The 15,342-nt window shown below is 40.0% G+C and overlaps 1 protein-coding gene across 1 annotated transcript in view; it reads left to right on the top strand.

Moving 5' to 3' along the window:
* LOC113047992 (PDZ domain-containing RING finger protein 4-like) overlaps window positions 1-8,579 on the top strand; it is a 29,695-nt gene extending 21,116 nt beyond the window's left edge. Inside the window, exons 4-8 of the mRNA XM_026209473.1 lie at window positions 3,102-3,200; window positions 4,679-4,741; window positions 5,458-5,559; window positions 5,964-6,080; window positions 6,167-8,579. Of these exons, the coding sequence (XP_026065258.1) occupies window positions 3,102-3,200; window positions 4,679-4,741; window positions 5,458-5,559; window positions 5,964-6,080; window positions 6,167-7,762 (1,977 nt within the window). The 3' untranslated portion in view covers window positions 7,763-8,579. The remainder of the gene's footprint in view (window positions 1-3,101; window positions 3,201-4,678; window positions 4,742-5,457; window positions 5,560-5,963; window positions 6,081-6,166) is intronic.
* Window positions 8,580-15,342: the final 6,763 nt, after the last annotated feature.

Here is a 15,342-nt window from a genome sequence, read left to right as displayed (position 1 = left end):
GCCATCCCTGCTGGTGCCAGTCAGTCCCGCAGCTCACCCTCAGTCCGCGCCATCGGTGCGCGATGGTTCGCCACTGGACTGCCAGTCTCCAGCTCTGCCTTGGCGCGTTAAGGCCCTGTCTCCGCCTCCAGCCTCCGAGCCCTGGACTCCGCCTTGGCTCTTAGCTCCTCGTCTCCACCGTGGCCTGTCATCCCACCTGCTCCACCGGGCTCCCTCGTCCCTCCGGCTCCACCTTGGTCAGTCGTCGACCATCCGCCGCCTCGGGACTCCACTCCTCTGGTTCCACCTCGTCACTCCATCCCTCCGGCTCTGTCAGGCTCCTCCTTCCCTCCGGTTCCACCTCCATCCTCGGTCGCTCCGGCTCCACAGCGGTCTGCCAGGACCCTGCCTCCGCCTTGGTCGCCTGAGCCTTCTGCTCCACCTAGGCCCTCCGGATCCTCGACGTCCCCCTGGCTCTGCGGCTGTGCTGCTCCATCTTGGGCTCCTCACCCACCGGTGCAGTCTCCGCCTGTCGGCCCCCTGGTGTCGTCGACCCCTCCTTCACCATGGCTCCTCCCGCCGTCGACTCCACCTTGGATCTCCGTCCTGGCTGGTCTCTGGTGGACCATCTGGCTCCTCCTGCTCCTGTCTCCTCCCTGGCTCCTTCCTCCTTGGTCCCTGTCTGCTGACCCCCTCCTGGGAGTCCGTCCTCCACCGGAACCTCCTCCCAAGTTCCCATCCACGCCTCCCTCGGTTGTTCCTACGGTGCGAGGACGCACCTACCGGGAGGGGGGAGTACTGTCACATACCTGGACTCATTTAGTGTTTTTGCCCCTGTGACCCAGTTTCGGTCTTCAGTGTTTGGTTTGATTAGTTCCCAGGTGTGCCTGTTCTTTTCCTCATGTGTTCCATGTCCCTGTTGATTTTGTGATTCCATCCACCTGTGTTTCCCCATTATCCTTTGTATATAAGCCCTGTCCTTTCAGTTCTGTGTTGTCGGGTCTACTACCTCACTCGCTCACTACTTGATACTCACAAGCTTCTTACGTGTGTCTTCCTCTGTGATCCATGTTTGGATAACTCCTATGTTGGATAATAAAACCTTATTTCGTTTATCCTTGGCTCCGTGTTCCTTCCGGCAGCGAAAACCGTGACAGTTTTAGGGTCAAAGGATGTGTTTCATTTAAGTAGTCTCATCACAATTGTGACACTTTGCTTAGCATTCAGTTTTTAGTTGTGGAAATAAATGAATTAATAGTTAACCAAAGCCATTTAAATTTTAGTTGATTATTTTATAAATACAGCTATTTTTATTGCATGCTTTACATAATTAACAACATTCAGATTTATGTTTACTCAGAAAGAATACATAAACATACAGTACATACACACATTAAATACATTAATACTTCCTTATCTATTCTGTATTATTATTATTATTTACATACCATTATACTGTTGTTATTTATGTATTATTTCAATGAAAAATCTGAATGAGATTTTAACAGAAAGAGTTTTATAGTCAGAGGATGTACTGGGTTCATTTAATTGTAAAAACTTCAAAACTAAGAGTTTCAAAAAGGCATTTTCCTTCGCCATGAATGATTCAAAGTAGCATGTTACAGATGGAGAACCTTTAAACTATGCCAATGTGACTTTGACTAATAAACAGGGGGCAGATTAGACTCCGCTGTGGTGTGATTAGTTTTTATTTTAGTGGCATTAATGTTCTTTCCTACAGGATCTTGAGCTCATTTTACCAAAACGAATGCATATGTGTTGAATCATTATTATTATTTGCAATAATTGAATTATAGCTTGTCAACAGATGTATCATCAAAAGAATGAGATTTTTTTTTTATGCAGAAATCGTTTTTCTATTAGCAAATTAGTGCCATATTTTCATTCTTGGATCTGTTATGCAAAGTTGCATAGTGCATAAGTAGCTACAGTATATGCAAAATGTATAAGCAGAGATAACTGTCCTCCATGGATCCTGCATTAGTCTGCTTTGCTTCATGCCCGGATGAGCCTCTTCCATGCCAGATAACTTGAATCTGTCCATCACGAGGACATTTTTCATATCAGACCAAGAGGAAAGTCTGACAGAACCACTTTAGCTCTCCGAACATGGCACATATACTGGATTAATACTATGATCTATCAAATTATCACTGTGATTCGCCAGTTTCATCACCGCCTGCACTAGTTTAAGGGAGATTGTGTGGATTACTTTGCTTGATGGCTTGGTTGATCCTTTTTGATGAGCATGTGGTCTGTACAATAGACTTGCAGAAAATATGACTTATTGCCAAGCTTCTTGAGCAGATCTATATGGAGCCACATTAAAACTGCTGGTGATGAATTGCATCCATTTTTGCAGACTGACAGAAACCCAGATTCAGCTGAATTATGAGAGTTAGCCTATTTTTTGGATGTGGCACCGTGGACATGTTGGTATATTATTTTTAGAAATGATTTGCCAAATAAGGATCCTTGACAGTGCTGTGTATGTGTTCGTGGAAGAAATGGATAAACCTCATATAGTCGAGGTGGTAAATCTGGTTAATGTGGAGGGTGGGGTAGCTGATGTATGATGCAAGTGCTCGGTCAGGACGGTCGACCGATAAATGAGCCGTTCTGCCTGAGGCCGGACTTACTGGGATGTCGAGCTGTGGCTAACTGCTCTCTTTTGACAGATGAATGTCTCTCATGCAGTCCTGTCACTCCCATTCTTGACATATAATCCCCTCTGCCTGCTTTATTATATCATATTTCAGGGGGGTGGATCATTATAGGACACGTTTGATGTTCATTGTAGGCGAAGGAACCATTGCTGGTCATTCTTCTTATTCTAATTTAAAGCCAAACATTAAAGATGACTTGACTACTCTGAAACAATGCAATCGCTTGATGAGTTTAGAAGCTTAAAAGCATTTTAACTAACAAAACTAAAGTGAAATGTACTGAGCTGCAGTATTTTCTTTCTTGTTGCTTTCAAAAGAAGATGTTTCTGTTCATACTGGATGTCTGTTCCTCTTTCTTGCACTTGAAATAGAAAAGAAACAGGAAACTATATGGTTGTGTTAGGTATGAACTGAATGGCTGTTTATGTGTTACAGGAGGTTGAACTCTGTCGAATGAACAGCCAGGAAAAGCTGGGTCTTACTCTCTGTTACCGGACTGATGATGAGGACGATATAGGCATTTTTGTTGGTCAGGTGGGTAGTTGTAATTGTTTTGCAATTTTAAAACTGTGATCATCATTTTGACATGGAGTGTTTTATATTAGTTATATCATTTTTTTATTTTATTCCATTTCTTTTGAAGTTTATTGCTGAAAAAAAAATCAGGGTTTTAAAATTGGGTAAAACTGCTGTAAAACTGGTGATGGATGGACAATAAAATAGTTCATGTTGTCCAAGTTTCTGAAGGTTAATCATCTCCTTTAACAAACCATGTGTTGAACCATAAAAAAGGTGAGATTTCATAATAGTTTCAGACTAGTTTTTAATGCAGCAGTTCAATTTACAGACAAAGATCTACTGAAAATGAACTGAATAATGTGTTTAGAACGGAGAATGGTAATTTGGTGATCTGTGTTAAATTCATTAGCAGTATTTGAAGTCACCTGTAGGATGTGGCACTGAACATCAAATCTGATGCAGACAATCAAATTATTCGGAAGCAAACCACTTTTAACAGCAATTTAAATTTTCTTAAAAGTAATCAAAAGATAAAAGCTCAGTTTGATCCATTTTCATCGTTCTACATCACTGTACTGTAGACCTTCACTGAAATTAAAGTGTTTAATATGGAAAATTTTCCTCTTTTCCTAAGTTCAAATGGCAGACGAAAGTCTACCAGGACTGAGCCAAGCATGAAGAGAGCAAGTCAAGTTTGGAAAATAATTCAGCATACAGACAGTTCTTTGTCAGTGTTTTAATTGCTGATCTTAATTAGCAAGGAATGGCTCCCCTCCTGTCTCCCGTGGAGTGTAAAATGGCACTTTTTTATATTTCACCTACTTGACATACAAAAGGAAAACAAAGGCTGAAAACTGTATTTCAACAGAGAGAATTCTACTTTATTGTACAGATGTTGGCTGTTCTTACACCATTTCTCTCTCAGAGATATGTAAATGTGGAGCACCTGACGTCAAACAAGCTGAATCGCTTCTCCTTTTTGTATCATCTCCAGAAAATGTATCATAAACTACCTACAGAAAAGTTATGTATGTTACGTAAATATTAGTCATTAAAATTGCATTTAAATGCGTATAATGTACTGCAAGGTTTTTTTCTCCCTCCACTATCAGCATGTCTTTGATGTGTGAGATCTTCATTTCAGAGGAAGAAAAGTTAACCAGTATATATTCTTATATACATTTTTAAAAGGAATATGGTTGTTTTAATTAACATTCTGAATATATAAATATGTGTTGCAAGAAAAACATTCCCACATCCTTTATATATTCTGTGCTGTATTCACTTCCAGTCATTTTATATTATATGGGCGAATTATGTTGCCTTCTTTTGTAAATTGTCTGAAACGAATAGATTTATCTCATATTAGAACAGATATGCAAATGAATCTATTACAATACTGAATTCTTTTTGTGATAAGTCAGGGAATTGTTGTTGGTGTGTTCAATTTACATATTTACATATTGATGGCATGTTTATTGTGCTGTTGATAGGTCGAGCTCAACAGCATAGCTGCGAGGGATGGACGCATCAGAGAGGGAGACAGAATTTTACAGGTGGGATACATTTAATTTATATATAAAACAAAATGTATTCAAAATGTAATAATATAATGAAATCCGAATGTGTATATAGTGGTGTATCTATACAAATCTTGAACAAAAGTAGTTAGCTGCTATTGAATCAACTGGAAAACCATGATAAATTGCACTTAAATATCATTTTTAAATGGTTCTGCTTTTGCAGAATGTAGAACGAGTTGGTGTGACATTCAGCAGTGACAGTAGGGTTAAAGGTTTGGAGAATTTATGAGCAAAAGGAGATAAAGAGAGAGCGAAATTCATAGGACTCAAGGCATCTGTGGATGTTACAGTGAAGGAGATGAATACAGTGGTTCAGTGCACGTCTGTCTCACTCTCTCCACCCCTATTATCTTCTTTTGACAGTGCCATTACTCCATAGAAGAAAAGATGAACGGCACCTGTCAAAGGCTGCTTAATTGTGTGCCTGGGCGTGTACCGCCACAACAGCTTTTTATAAATACTGTGGCTCCTGCAGCCCAGTCGGCAGTCTTAGTAATCGATGCAAAGTCTCTCCTCCAGTAAATGCATAATTGACTAGAGGTTGTTATCTCAGAAGGGGGGCCTAGTTTTGGGATGGGTGAGGAAATGCAATTTTGCTCCACTTCTGTCACTGATGAAGTGTGCTTCCAGTACTCTCTCATTATTTTTGTGTGTATGTAATTGTCTCTCTGTGTCCATGTTTCCTCCAGATAAATGGTCATGATGTGCAGAACAGGGAAGAGGCTGTCGCTCTTCTCTCAAATGAAAATTCCAGATCCATAGTGTTGCTTGTCACCAGACCTGAGGGCCAGGTGAGACCGGTAGCCAGTCTTAACCCACATTAGTGCCATAGTTCTCTTTGTGTGCCATTTTAATATAAATGTTTTTGTCAGCCAATCACCTAAACCATAAATGCCATGTAACTTCTCTAGAGCCACATGAAATGTATGCGATATTATGAGATATAGATAACAGATATTTCAAATTCATATGACCATTGAAAAAAAAAAAAAAAAAAAAAATATATATATATATATATATATATATATATATTCCACCAGAATACGCACCTGTTTTTGAATATTCCTCAAAGTAAAAATATCCTTTTTGCAGTTATGTCATCTACTATTGGCACCTTAAAGTCATGAGAAGCCAAATCTTGACCCTTTTTGGTTAGTCCAATAGTTGTGAACCCTGCTGGGATCTTCTCTCTTAGATGGATGAAAGCTGGCTTGATGAGGACCATCAAGATTTCCTAGAGGAGCTGAAGATGGAGATTTTAGAAGAACAGAAAGAGGAGGGAATTCTTCAAACAGCAGGTTGTGTAAAGCGGGTAAGTGTGACCATATTTGCTTAAAGTTCCACAGGACCAAGTCTTAAGAAAGGCATTGAGGGGTTGTGTCTGTTCTTGTTTTGCAGTCTAAAAGATATGAGGATGCCTCAGCAAGTACTGATACAGCAACATGTTCCTCAACCATTCTGGAGAAGGACAGTGGTGTAAAATGCAGCTTTGAGGAAAGCTCTGAATGTGAATCGCTCTTTCATCCCCAAACATGGACTCAAAAACAATTTCGGGATAGGTGGGAAGCGGGCTCTCATTTGGTTCCTATGGACACAGTTGGCTTAAACAGGCAGGAGAAGGCTCAGGAGGGGAGGTTGAGCGAGAATGGGGTGGAGTGTGACCATTTTCAGCAACTCTTGGAGCTCAAGTGCCAGATCCGTAATGGTGGAGAATGCGGGTTGGTCTACAGGCGAAGCAGTACTATCGAGTGCAGCCTGACGGAGCAGGGTGGAAGCGGAGTGGCACGGGAGCTGCACATGCTCAACGAAGAGCTGCGTAGCATTGAACGTGAGTGCCAGAGCATCATGCAAGCCCACCAGCTGCGCAGGAGCAAGCACGACTCTCCTCGAATGGATAAAGAAAATCGACTGCGTCGTGGCAAGCTTGCGGATATTACTGAGTATCCTGAGAGACTACAAAGTGAGAAGCTCAGAGATAAAGACAGCTCTAGTGCCTACAATACGGCGGAAAGTTCCCGTTCAACTCCACTGGGAACCGAATGTTCACCAGATCACTCTCTACAGCGTCGAGTCCATATGACCAACCAGAGGAACCTTCGGAGTACCCAACAATTGCAGAGTCCCTACAGTAGTCCCATCTTGTCATTACCCAGCCAAAGTAGCCCTACTTGCAGTCGTGCCCATACGTACACCAGCTCCACACCACCCTTACAGACCCCCATCACCAGTCCTGGTTCACAAGGACCCAGTCAGGCCTTCTCCAGCAGCTTGGAGCAAAGCCCCAGCAACCCTTCGGAATCAGATCCAGCGCTTCCAGCTGATGATGAGCGCTGTGAGAAAGAAAGAAACCGGAATAGGGTTGCAGCTGCTCGTCACTACCATTCGCCCTACCACAGCAACACCACAACCCAGCCTCCCAGCACAAGACACTACCAGAGTTACCTACAGCTCCTACAACAGCATTCCTCTTCCTCTCTTGAGTACTCTCAGAGCCAGCTTAGCCTCCTTAGCCTACGTGGACGGGCTGGACCCACGCCACCTGGCAGGCTTGAATGGAAGGTCAAAGTGCGAGCAGACGGAACCAGGTATGTGGCACGTCGGCCCGCAAGAGATCGCATCCTGCGTGAACGAGCCTTACGGATCCGAGAGGAACGCAGCGGTGGGATGACTACAGATGACGACGCAGTCAGCGAGTTGAAAATGGGTCGATACTGGAGTAAAGAAGAACGCAAGCAGCAGCTAGCACGGGCCAGAGAACAGCGGCGCAGGAGAGAGTTCATGCAGAGGAGCCGGCTTGAGTGCCTCAGAGAGACCATGGGGACGGCAAGTGGAGAGGTCAGCATCCTGGAGCTCAGTCATAAGAAGATGCTGAAGAAGCGAAACAAGAAGATCCTTGACAACTGGATGACCATTCAAGAGCTCATGAGCCATGGAGCACGAGCCCCCGAGGGTACCAAAGTTCACAACGCCTTCCTTTCTGTCACCACAGTATAGTGAAGAACATGACCCAAGGCTGTGCCGGTTTATGTACTTGCCTCATTCCAAGTGGCCATTGTATAAAGGTGAAGATGCAGATATTTTTCATGTTTTGTGAAACTGAGTAATACTTGGTGAAAAACTCATTTCAGCTAAACTCAAGACTTCAAGAAATGTGAATGTTCAAAAACTCTTTTGATATATTGACACGTTGACACTACCGTTACAGACCTCGCCGTGTTTTCGTACTAGAATGTATAAAAGACAGTTTTAATAGGATTTTGCGCACTACATTGTGGTTTAATGTAGTGTTTCTTTCCATGAATTTGCATTTGTATTTTATAAATGGTAAGTTTCCATGCGATATAAAATACAGTACTTGAATACGGGCTTTTGTTGCCATTACATCTTTTAAATCTGAAATGTATATATCTGTAACTGTTCTTATCAAGATCTTCATGGGTCTTCATTGCAGTTTAATGGGTTTACGAGAATCGTTTGCCATACCGCAAGACGTTACCATTTTAATGGTATTGTATACAATACGTACGATTTTGTATTGTTCTGTATGAACATTATTTATATTTTTGAGTCTAATAAGTTATCTTATTCCATCTTTATAATGCCAAATGACCCAATCTGTATCTCAGTCAAGCACTCTCATTGTGCCTTGCATAGAGGCTCATTTTTCTACCACAGGTTGTGAAGAGACACCTTGAGTAATCTTGCTGTCATGTTTTAAGTCTCTTTTTGATGTGTTAAACAACTTTTAGCCAGGTCTATGTGTTCTAGGTGTGCTACATGAGGAAAAAGGATAATAAATTATTGCTTACGGCTTTGATGGTTTCATTTTCTTAATTGACTGCTTGGAGTAACTACACTCTAAAAAATGTTGGGTTATTTTTTCTACCCAACCGCTGGGTTAAGTCTGTTGGGTCATTTTATTGGGTTATTTTCTCAGTGTTGGGTAGTTTTTAGTGTAACCCAGCCGCTGGGTTACCAGTTGGGTCAATTTTAGTGACAGTTGACACAGTGAACCCCTCCCCCTCCTCGACGCCTCAACTCTACCTTCGCGCCGCGGGCATTTTGAATCACTTCAGGAGTCGAGAGCCATCGTTTTTCAGCGAGGACAGCTGTTATTCGGAGAAAAAAGGGTATGTGTGTGTGTTATTTTTATCTATACAACTATAAAATAACAGAATATGCAAAATAAGGCGGTTCGCTTGACATTAACAGTTTTAAAAAGTAACTCCTTGCTTCGTAAGCTTTGTAGGCTAGTCTGTTATGTTACAGCTTTTTCATGCTTTTTGAATAAATCGAAAGTCTCCTTTGGTAAACATTTCCTCTGAAATACGTTACTTACACCATTGGTTCCCAACCTGGGGTCCGCGCCCCCCTCAGGGTTCACAGGGGGGGCGCGGGAGCATAAAATGTTCTACTAATAATTTTATATAAAGATATTTTTTCAAAGTTTTAAAAAAAATCATATGCTAACAATGCCGATATCAATTACAATTTCGTTATTTTAAATATAGGCGCGTTGCGCGTGGCAAGCGCGCTCATAATGTAAGATACGTCGGCGCGACCACAACAGTGCCCAACATCAAATGGCAAACATAATGAAATCGGAACGAAACTGCTCGTTATTGTGTGGTTGATGGACCGTTTATCAGTTTGGGCCAGTGCAGCGCGAGCCGATCGTGATCATGCGATGCTGTTACTACACAGCGCTGATAAGAGATCCAGTAAAGAAAGCATTTGAATTTGCCACAGAAGTAATAACATCGCTGCAAGATCTAGAGAGAAACATTCACATTTCTCTGTTATTAACGGATCAAACAGCACGTGGAAACATTGTGCCGTGAATGAACTATCCAGTGTCCAGATCTGCAACATTCACCATGTATTTACTGTAGTAACACTAACTGCAACCATGAAAGTAGGCTATAATGCCTTCAAGTAACATTACGTCGGTTTTATTTTGACATTATGAATACAATTGCTGCCCTCAAATGTTAATCTGAAATAAAATAAACCTTGGTTTATAACTACTACAATATTTCATTTTTTCCAAGAAGCTGTTTTGTTTTATATGCTCATAAGAAGAATAAAATATAGCTCCAGAATTACTCAAAGTAAAAAATATCACACTTTATTATGTTAGTTTTAATATCGAACTGAACCGTGAATTTTGTGAACCGTTAAACCCCTTATATATATATATATATATATATATATATATATATATATATATATTAGTGCTGGGAAAAAAATGAATTGCATTCAAAATAAAAGTTTTTGTTTGCATAATATATGTGTGTGAACTGTGTATAATTATTTTGTATATAAATACACGCATATGCATGTATTAATTTAATTTTTTTGCATGTATATAATGTATATACAGTAGCCTAATACATAATTTATATTATATATAAATAATTTATATATAAATAAATAAAAATATTAAATATATACATGCATATATGTGTATTTATATATACAAAATAATTATACACAGTACACACATATATAATATGCAAACACAAACATTTTTATTTTGGATGCGATAAATTTTTTCCCAGCACTAATATACATTATATATATATATATATATATATATATATATATATATATATATATATATATATATATATATATATGGGGGAGGGGGGGGTCCCGGATTGTTAAATATGTACATGGGGGGGCCCCAAGGAAAAAGGTTGGGAACCACTGACTTAAAGTATATGAGCTATTTAGTTGGTTTAAATTAGTTTACCTGTACTGCTCTGGAACACTGGAAGGCTGAAGACAGAGCATTGCCTTTTAATTTTTTAAAATAAGTTAATGCACTGTTGATTTCTCATTTTCAGATTTCACAAGACTTCTCTGTATTATTCCCCGACCACGCAGAGAGACTTTTCCAAACTTGGAAAATGAGTTTCAAAGACAAAATCCTTTGCTTTGCCAGCCAGGAGAAAAAGGCGCAGGAGCTTCTCCAGAATTTAGACAGTTTGTCTCCAGGTACAGTTGTGAATGCAAGAACTGATAGTTATTCATTAGAATAATGATGACAAAATAATTAATACAAAATATTAATCTGCACAGAAGTCCAAAGTGACGTTGCACTCAGGCTGCTTCCTGTAATACTGCCCACCCCTGTCTACAAAAAAGGGATGAAAATGTTCAAACCAAGCTTGGAAGAAAATATCAAGTCTTTCATTGAATTCAAGCATGTAAGTCATTTTGTATTGGACACATCACGTGCAAACCATACTAAGAGCAAATTAAAATGGCTAAACATATCAAGTGTTTATAAAGTCACTGTCATCAGCATTAAATTCTTTATTTGTCATTGCTTAGAATCAGAAAAGAACTCCAAAAGCTATATACAGTGGCAAGAAAAAGTATTTTGAAACTAGAGGTCGACCGATATTGGATTTTGCCGATACCGATAGCTAGGTTGGACCACACTGGCTGATACTGATAAATTAACCGATAATTAAAAAAAAAAACAGTACTTGTCACAGACACGCCAGGCTCCAACACCACCCAATCACAGCACGCGCCATCACCTGAGTACTAATCACACTCACCTGCTCCTCATCTACCTGCAATCTCCCCAGCACTCAAAAGTCACACACACACACGCAGTCACTGTCCGGTCTCGTTCGCAACTAGGTCTATACCTACCTGCTAACTCTAAGGACTAACCATATACCTGACTTACCTCTCTCCGGTGATCTCCAGTGTGCTCCTGTTCCCATCGTGTGTGTGTGTGTGTGTGTGTGTGTGTGTGTGTGTGTCATCTTCCTCCATCGTCTCAAGCCACCACTTCTCGGATCATCCCACCTTCCAAGACACCAGCACCGTATCCTCACCCATTGGTTCACCATTGCTCACCTTCACCTCTGCTTGTGTCAAATAAACATCATTCCCTGTCATTTTCAGTCTCCGGTCCCTGACTACCGTAACAGAAGACCGGACCCAGACCGAGCGACACAAGCATGAGCCTCACGGACCCCTTCCAGGACCTCTTTGACGCGTTGCGTCGGACGATCACCAGCATTCCATCACCCCCTTCACCAGCGAGCACTTACGGAAACAACACCACCTCTTCCTCCCCTACCGTGCACGCCAGCCCCATGGCCAAACCGGCCCCCTTCTCTGGTTCGGCGGAGGAATGCAGCGGATTTCTCCTCCAATGCTCGCTGGTCCTGGAGATGCAACCGCACTTGTACCCCACCGAGCGATCTAAGGTAGCCTTCCTAATCTCCCAGTTGCAAGGTAAAGCTCTACAATTGGCCGATTCCATTTGGACCCAAAACAATTCTGTCATCCAGTCATATTCAAGCTTTGTTGACCACTTCCGAGAAGTTTTCGGGAGACCTGCCTGGGATTCATCCATTGGTGAGAAACTTTATAATTTAAAACAAGGAAAAATGACTGTCAATGAATATGCTCTTAAGTTCAGGACTCTCGTGGCCACAAGTGGATGGAATGAGCAAGCCTTGCTGACCACCTAACGTCAAGGATTGGATCCTTGAGTGCGGTTGCATCATGCTTGTAAAAGCCAGTTTCTTTCAACTAAGACTGTTAGCTAAAGTCAAGCCCTACCTGCCACGTAAGGAGTTTGAAAGTGTAATTCATGCTTTTATAACATCTAGACTAGACTACTGTAACTCTTTATATGTTGGTCTGGATAAGTCATCTCTTCAACGCTTACAGTTAGTCCAAAATGCAGCAGCTCGGCTTTTGACTTGGACTAAAAAGTATGAGCACATTAGCCCTGTCCTAGCTTCACTACACTGCATTCCTGTCCGCTTCAGGATTGATTTTATTGTTTGTTTTTAAGATCTTAAATGGGTTGGCGCCTGCGTATTTATCAGAGCTTTTACATGTCCATGCCCCCGTTAAAGCATTGAGGTCATCCAGTCAGGTGCTCCTCAGTGTTCCAAGAACTAAGTTAAAAAATAAAGGTGACCGGGCTTTTTCAGTGGTGGCACCTAATTTGTGGAATAGTTTACCTGTACACATAAGAACTGCTCAGACTGTTGGAATTTTTAAGTCATTTCTCAAGACACACTTGTATTCCTTGGCTTTTATATCAAGCTGAGCTGTGACATTGGTATGTTTTTACTGTATTTGTTTTATTTGTATGTGACTCTCTAGTTTTCTTTTCTAGACATTGTTAAGCACTTTGGTCAACCATGGTTGTTTTTAAATGTGCTATATAAATAAACTGAACTGAACTGAACTGAACTGCATCCAAATCACAGCTGTTTTAATATAGACTGATATTGTGTGACTACTTGTCACTATGTCATTATGTAACGCAAGAAAAAAAAGATTGATAAAGGCATGTTCTGTTGTAAATTACCACTGGGAGACCACAAACATTTTTAATTGCCTGTATTGCTTTAATAGAAATAGACCCCCCCTCCCCCCCACCACCACCAATTTTAATAAAAAATGTTTTGCTTGACATTGGGGGTGAAAACATTTATAACATAGAGAAGCTATGTGCACTAACTAGCATTTAGCAGTCTAGCATTTAATACTGAGCAGGACTCTATAGCCTAGAAGCCTCAGAAGGACTGGACTTGGACAGACTCAGCCTTACTAGGAATCAACCTTCCATTTGAGAAGCACCCTATAAAGACTGAATTATTAATTATGCAAATTAATGTAGAATGTAATTTGAGTCAACTCCACGATATATAAAATATTAATGACTGATTTTGTTTAATAATGCTGCATTTTGATATAGTGAAGTATAGTGAGTTTTATGTTTTTAACATTTTTCTGTTTTTAACAGGTTGGGACCAACATGGTTGAATATTTGAAGGAGGCAGAGCTCACTAAACCCTTCCCCTTTGTCCTTGGTCTTGGGGATGACAGTCAATGCCATCAAGCCTTTGTAGTTGTTGGCAAACAGGCACTGCATCAAAACACACTCCTTGGTGCTGTGGACACGTGCTTTAAACTTTTTTATGTTTTAGACATCCATTTCCCAAAGCAGTGTGCACCAGTGTGGGAGTTTTTGCAGACTGTTGTCTACAAACTCCCAGGAACTGAATCTCCTTCTGTAAGACTGCTCCGTGGATATTTGTCATGTTGAGCAGTACTGGAACCATGACAACTAACCCTTTCTAAAATGTTATGCAAGTTTATATTAAGAGGAAATTTGTCAGACTAATACATATATCTAAAGCATTTTACTTGTATCACTTTGTTCGTGTGCCTCTTTGTTAAACATACTCTCTAAAAAGTTATGAGTTTATATTAAGGGGAAAGTCATCTAACTAATATATATGAAGCATTGTACTTGTGTCTTATACTTGTGTATATAATGTAAATGTTTAAATCTAAGCTAATTTAATTTATTGATATTTATTTTTTTATATTTATAAAATGGAAGTTGTATTTATATTTTATATGCTGTTTTATTGTTCATTGAGCATGAAAAAATATCATGCTTTTTTGCTATATGAATTATATATGCTTTTATGTCTTGCATTTGGATGTTATTTATTAATAAATCTTCACCTTTTGAGTTATTACTGTTGCTTTTAGTGATTCTCTGTGATTTTATTATTATTATTATTATTATTAATAAACCTATTTCAGGTTTGTTTTTAACCAGCAATGTAGTCATTTTAATCAATAATGGAGTTAAATAAAACAACCCAACAAGTTGGGTCAAAGATTTAACCCAACCGGCTGGGTTAAAACAACCCAACGCTGGGTTTGTCCATATTTGACCCAGCGTTGGGTTGCCAAAATAACCCAAGTTGGGTTGTTTTAACCCAGCATTTTTTTAGAGTGTAAGCTTGGAGTCAGGAACTGCATTGCTGAGATAAATTGTGATTATATTGTTAGATTCAGACAACACTGGCATTTGTTCGATTCGCATCTCACCCAAATACCACACCTGCCATTGTTAAACTGACATCCTGACAGACAGTTGCATTAAAATCAAATCTGTTTGACTGTAAATGCAATTCTTTGCATAAATACTTAAATGTTCATCTGGCTGTCAGACCATTACATTTTCTTCCCAAGTTAATGAATTGTTCAATCTTATTTTAGGCATAATCCACACAAAATTGTTATATTTATAGTTAAATGCTTAATTTGCTATTTTAAATAAATATAAGATATATTCTTAGAAAACAAGTCTTATCTGATGCAGTTTTGCTCGCACTAGTAAATTAGTCATTTTAAGAATGTTGGAAACCAGTCAAAATACCAATTAGACATGACAGTAGGACACAAATACAGTTGCATCTTTTAATCTAACATTCTATATAAATACATACAAATATCATTTGATATTAGTTTGGTAATATGTGCAGATTATTTTTACACTGATTGCTCTGAATGGATGATAGCTGCCTGAGGTTATTAGGATGGTTTGTGTGTGAGGGAGGTTGGAGGCTTTTTGAAGTCTAATGTTTTTCATCTTTGGTGTGAATGTGTGCTGCATGTAAAGACCTGTCTGCCTCTGTTTCAAAGTGATAACGTTTGTGTAGGTTTCATGCATGGGTGCCATAAAACCTCAGCTGCATTAAGTCGCTTGTACACTGATTTCAATG

This window comes from Carassius auratus, chromosome 29 (genome assembly GCF_003368295.1).
Source record: "Carassius auratus strain Wakin chromosome 29, ASM336829v1, whole genome shotgun sequence".
In the NCBI taxonomy this organism is placed as follows: domain Eukaryota; kingdom Metazoa; phylum Chordata; class Actinopteri; order Cypriniformes; family Cyprinidae; genus Carassius; species Carassius auratus.
The sequence above is the reverse complement of the archived record's forward strand: the minus strand, read 5'-3'. Positions and strand labels throughout refer to the sequence as shown.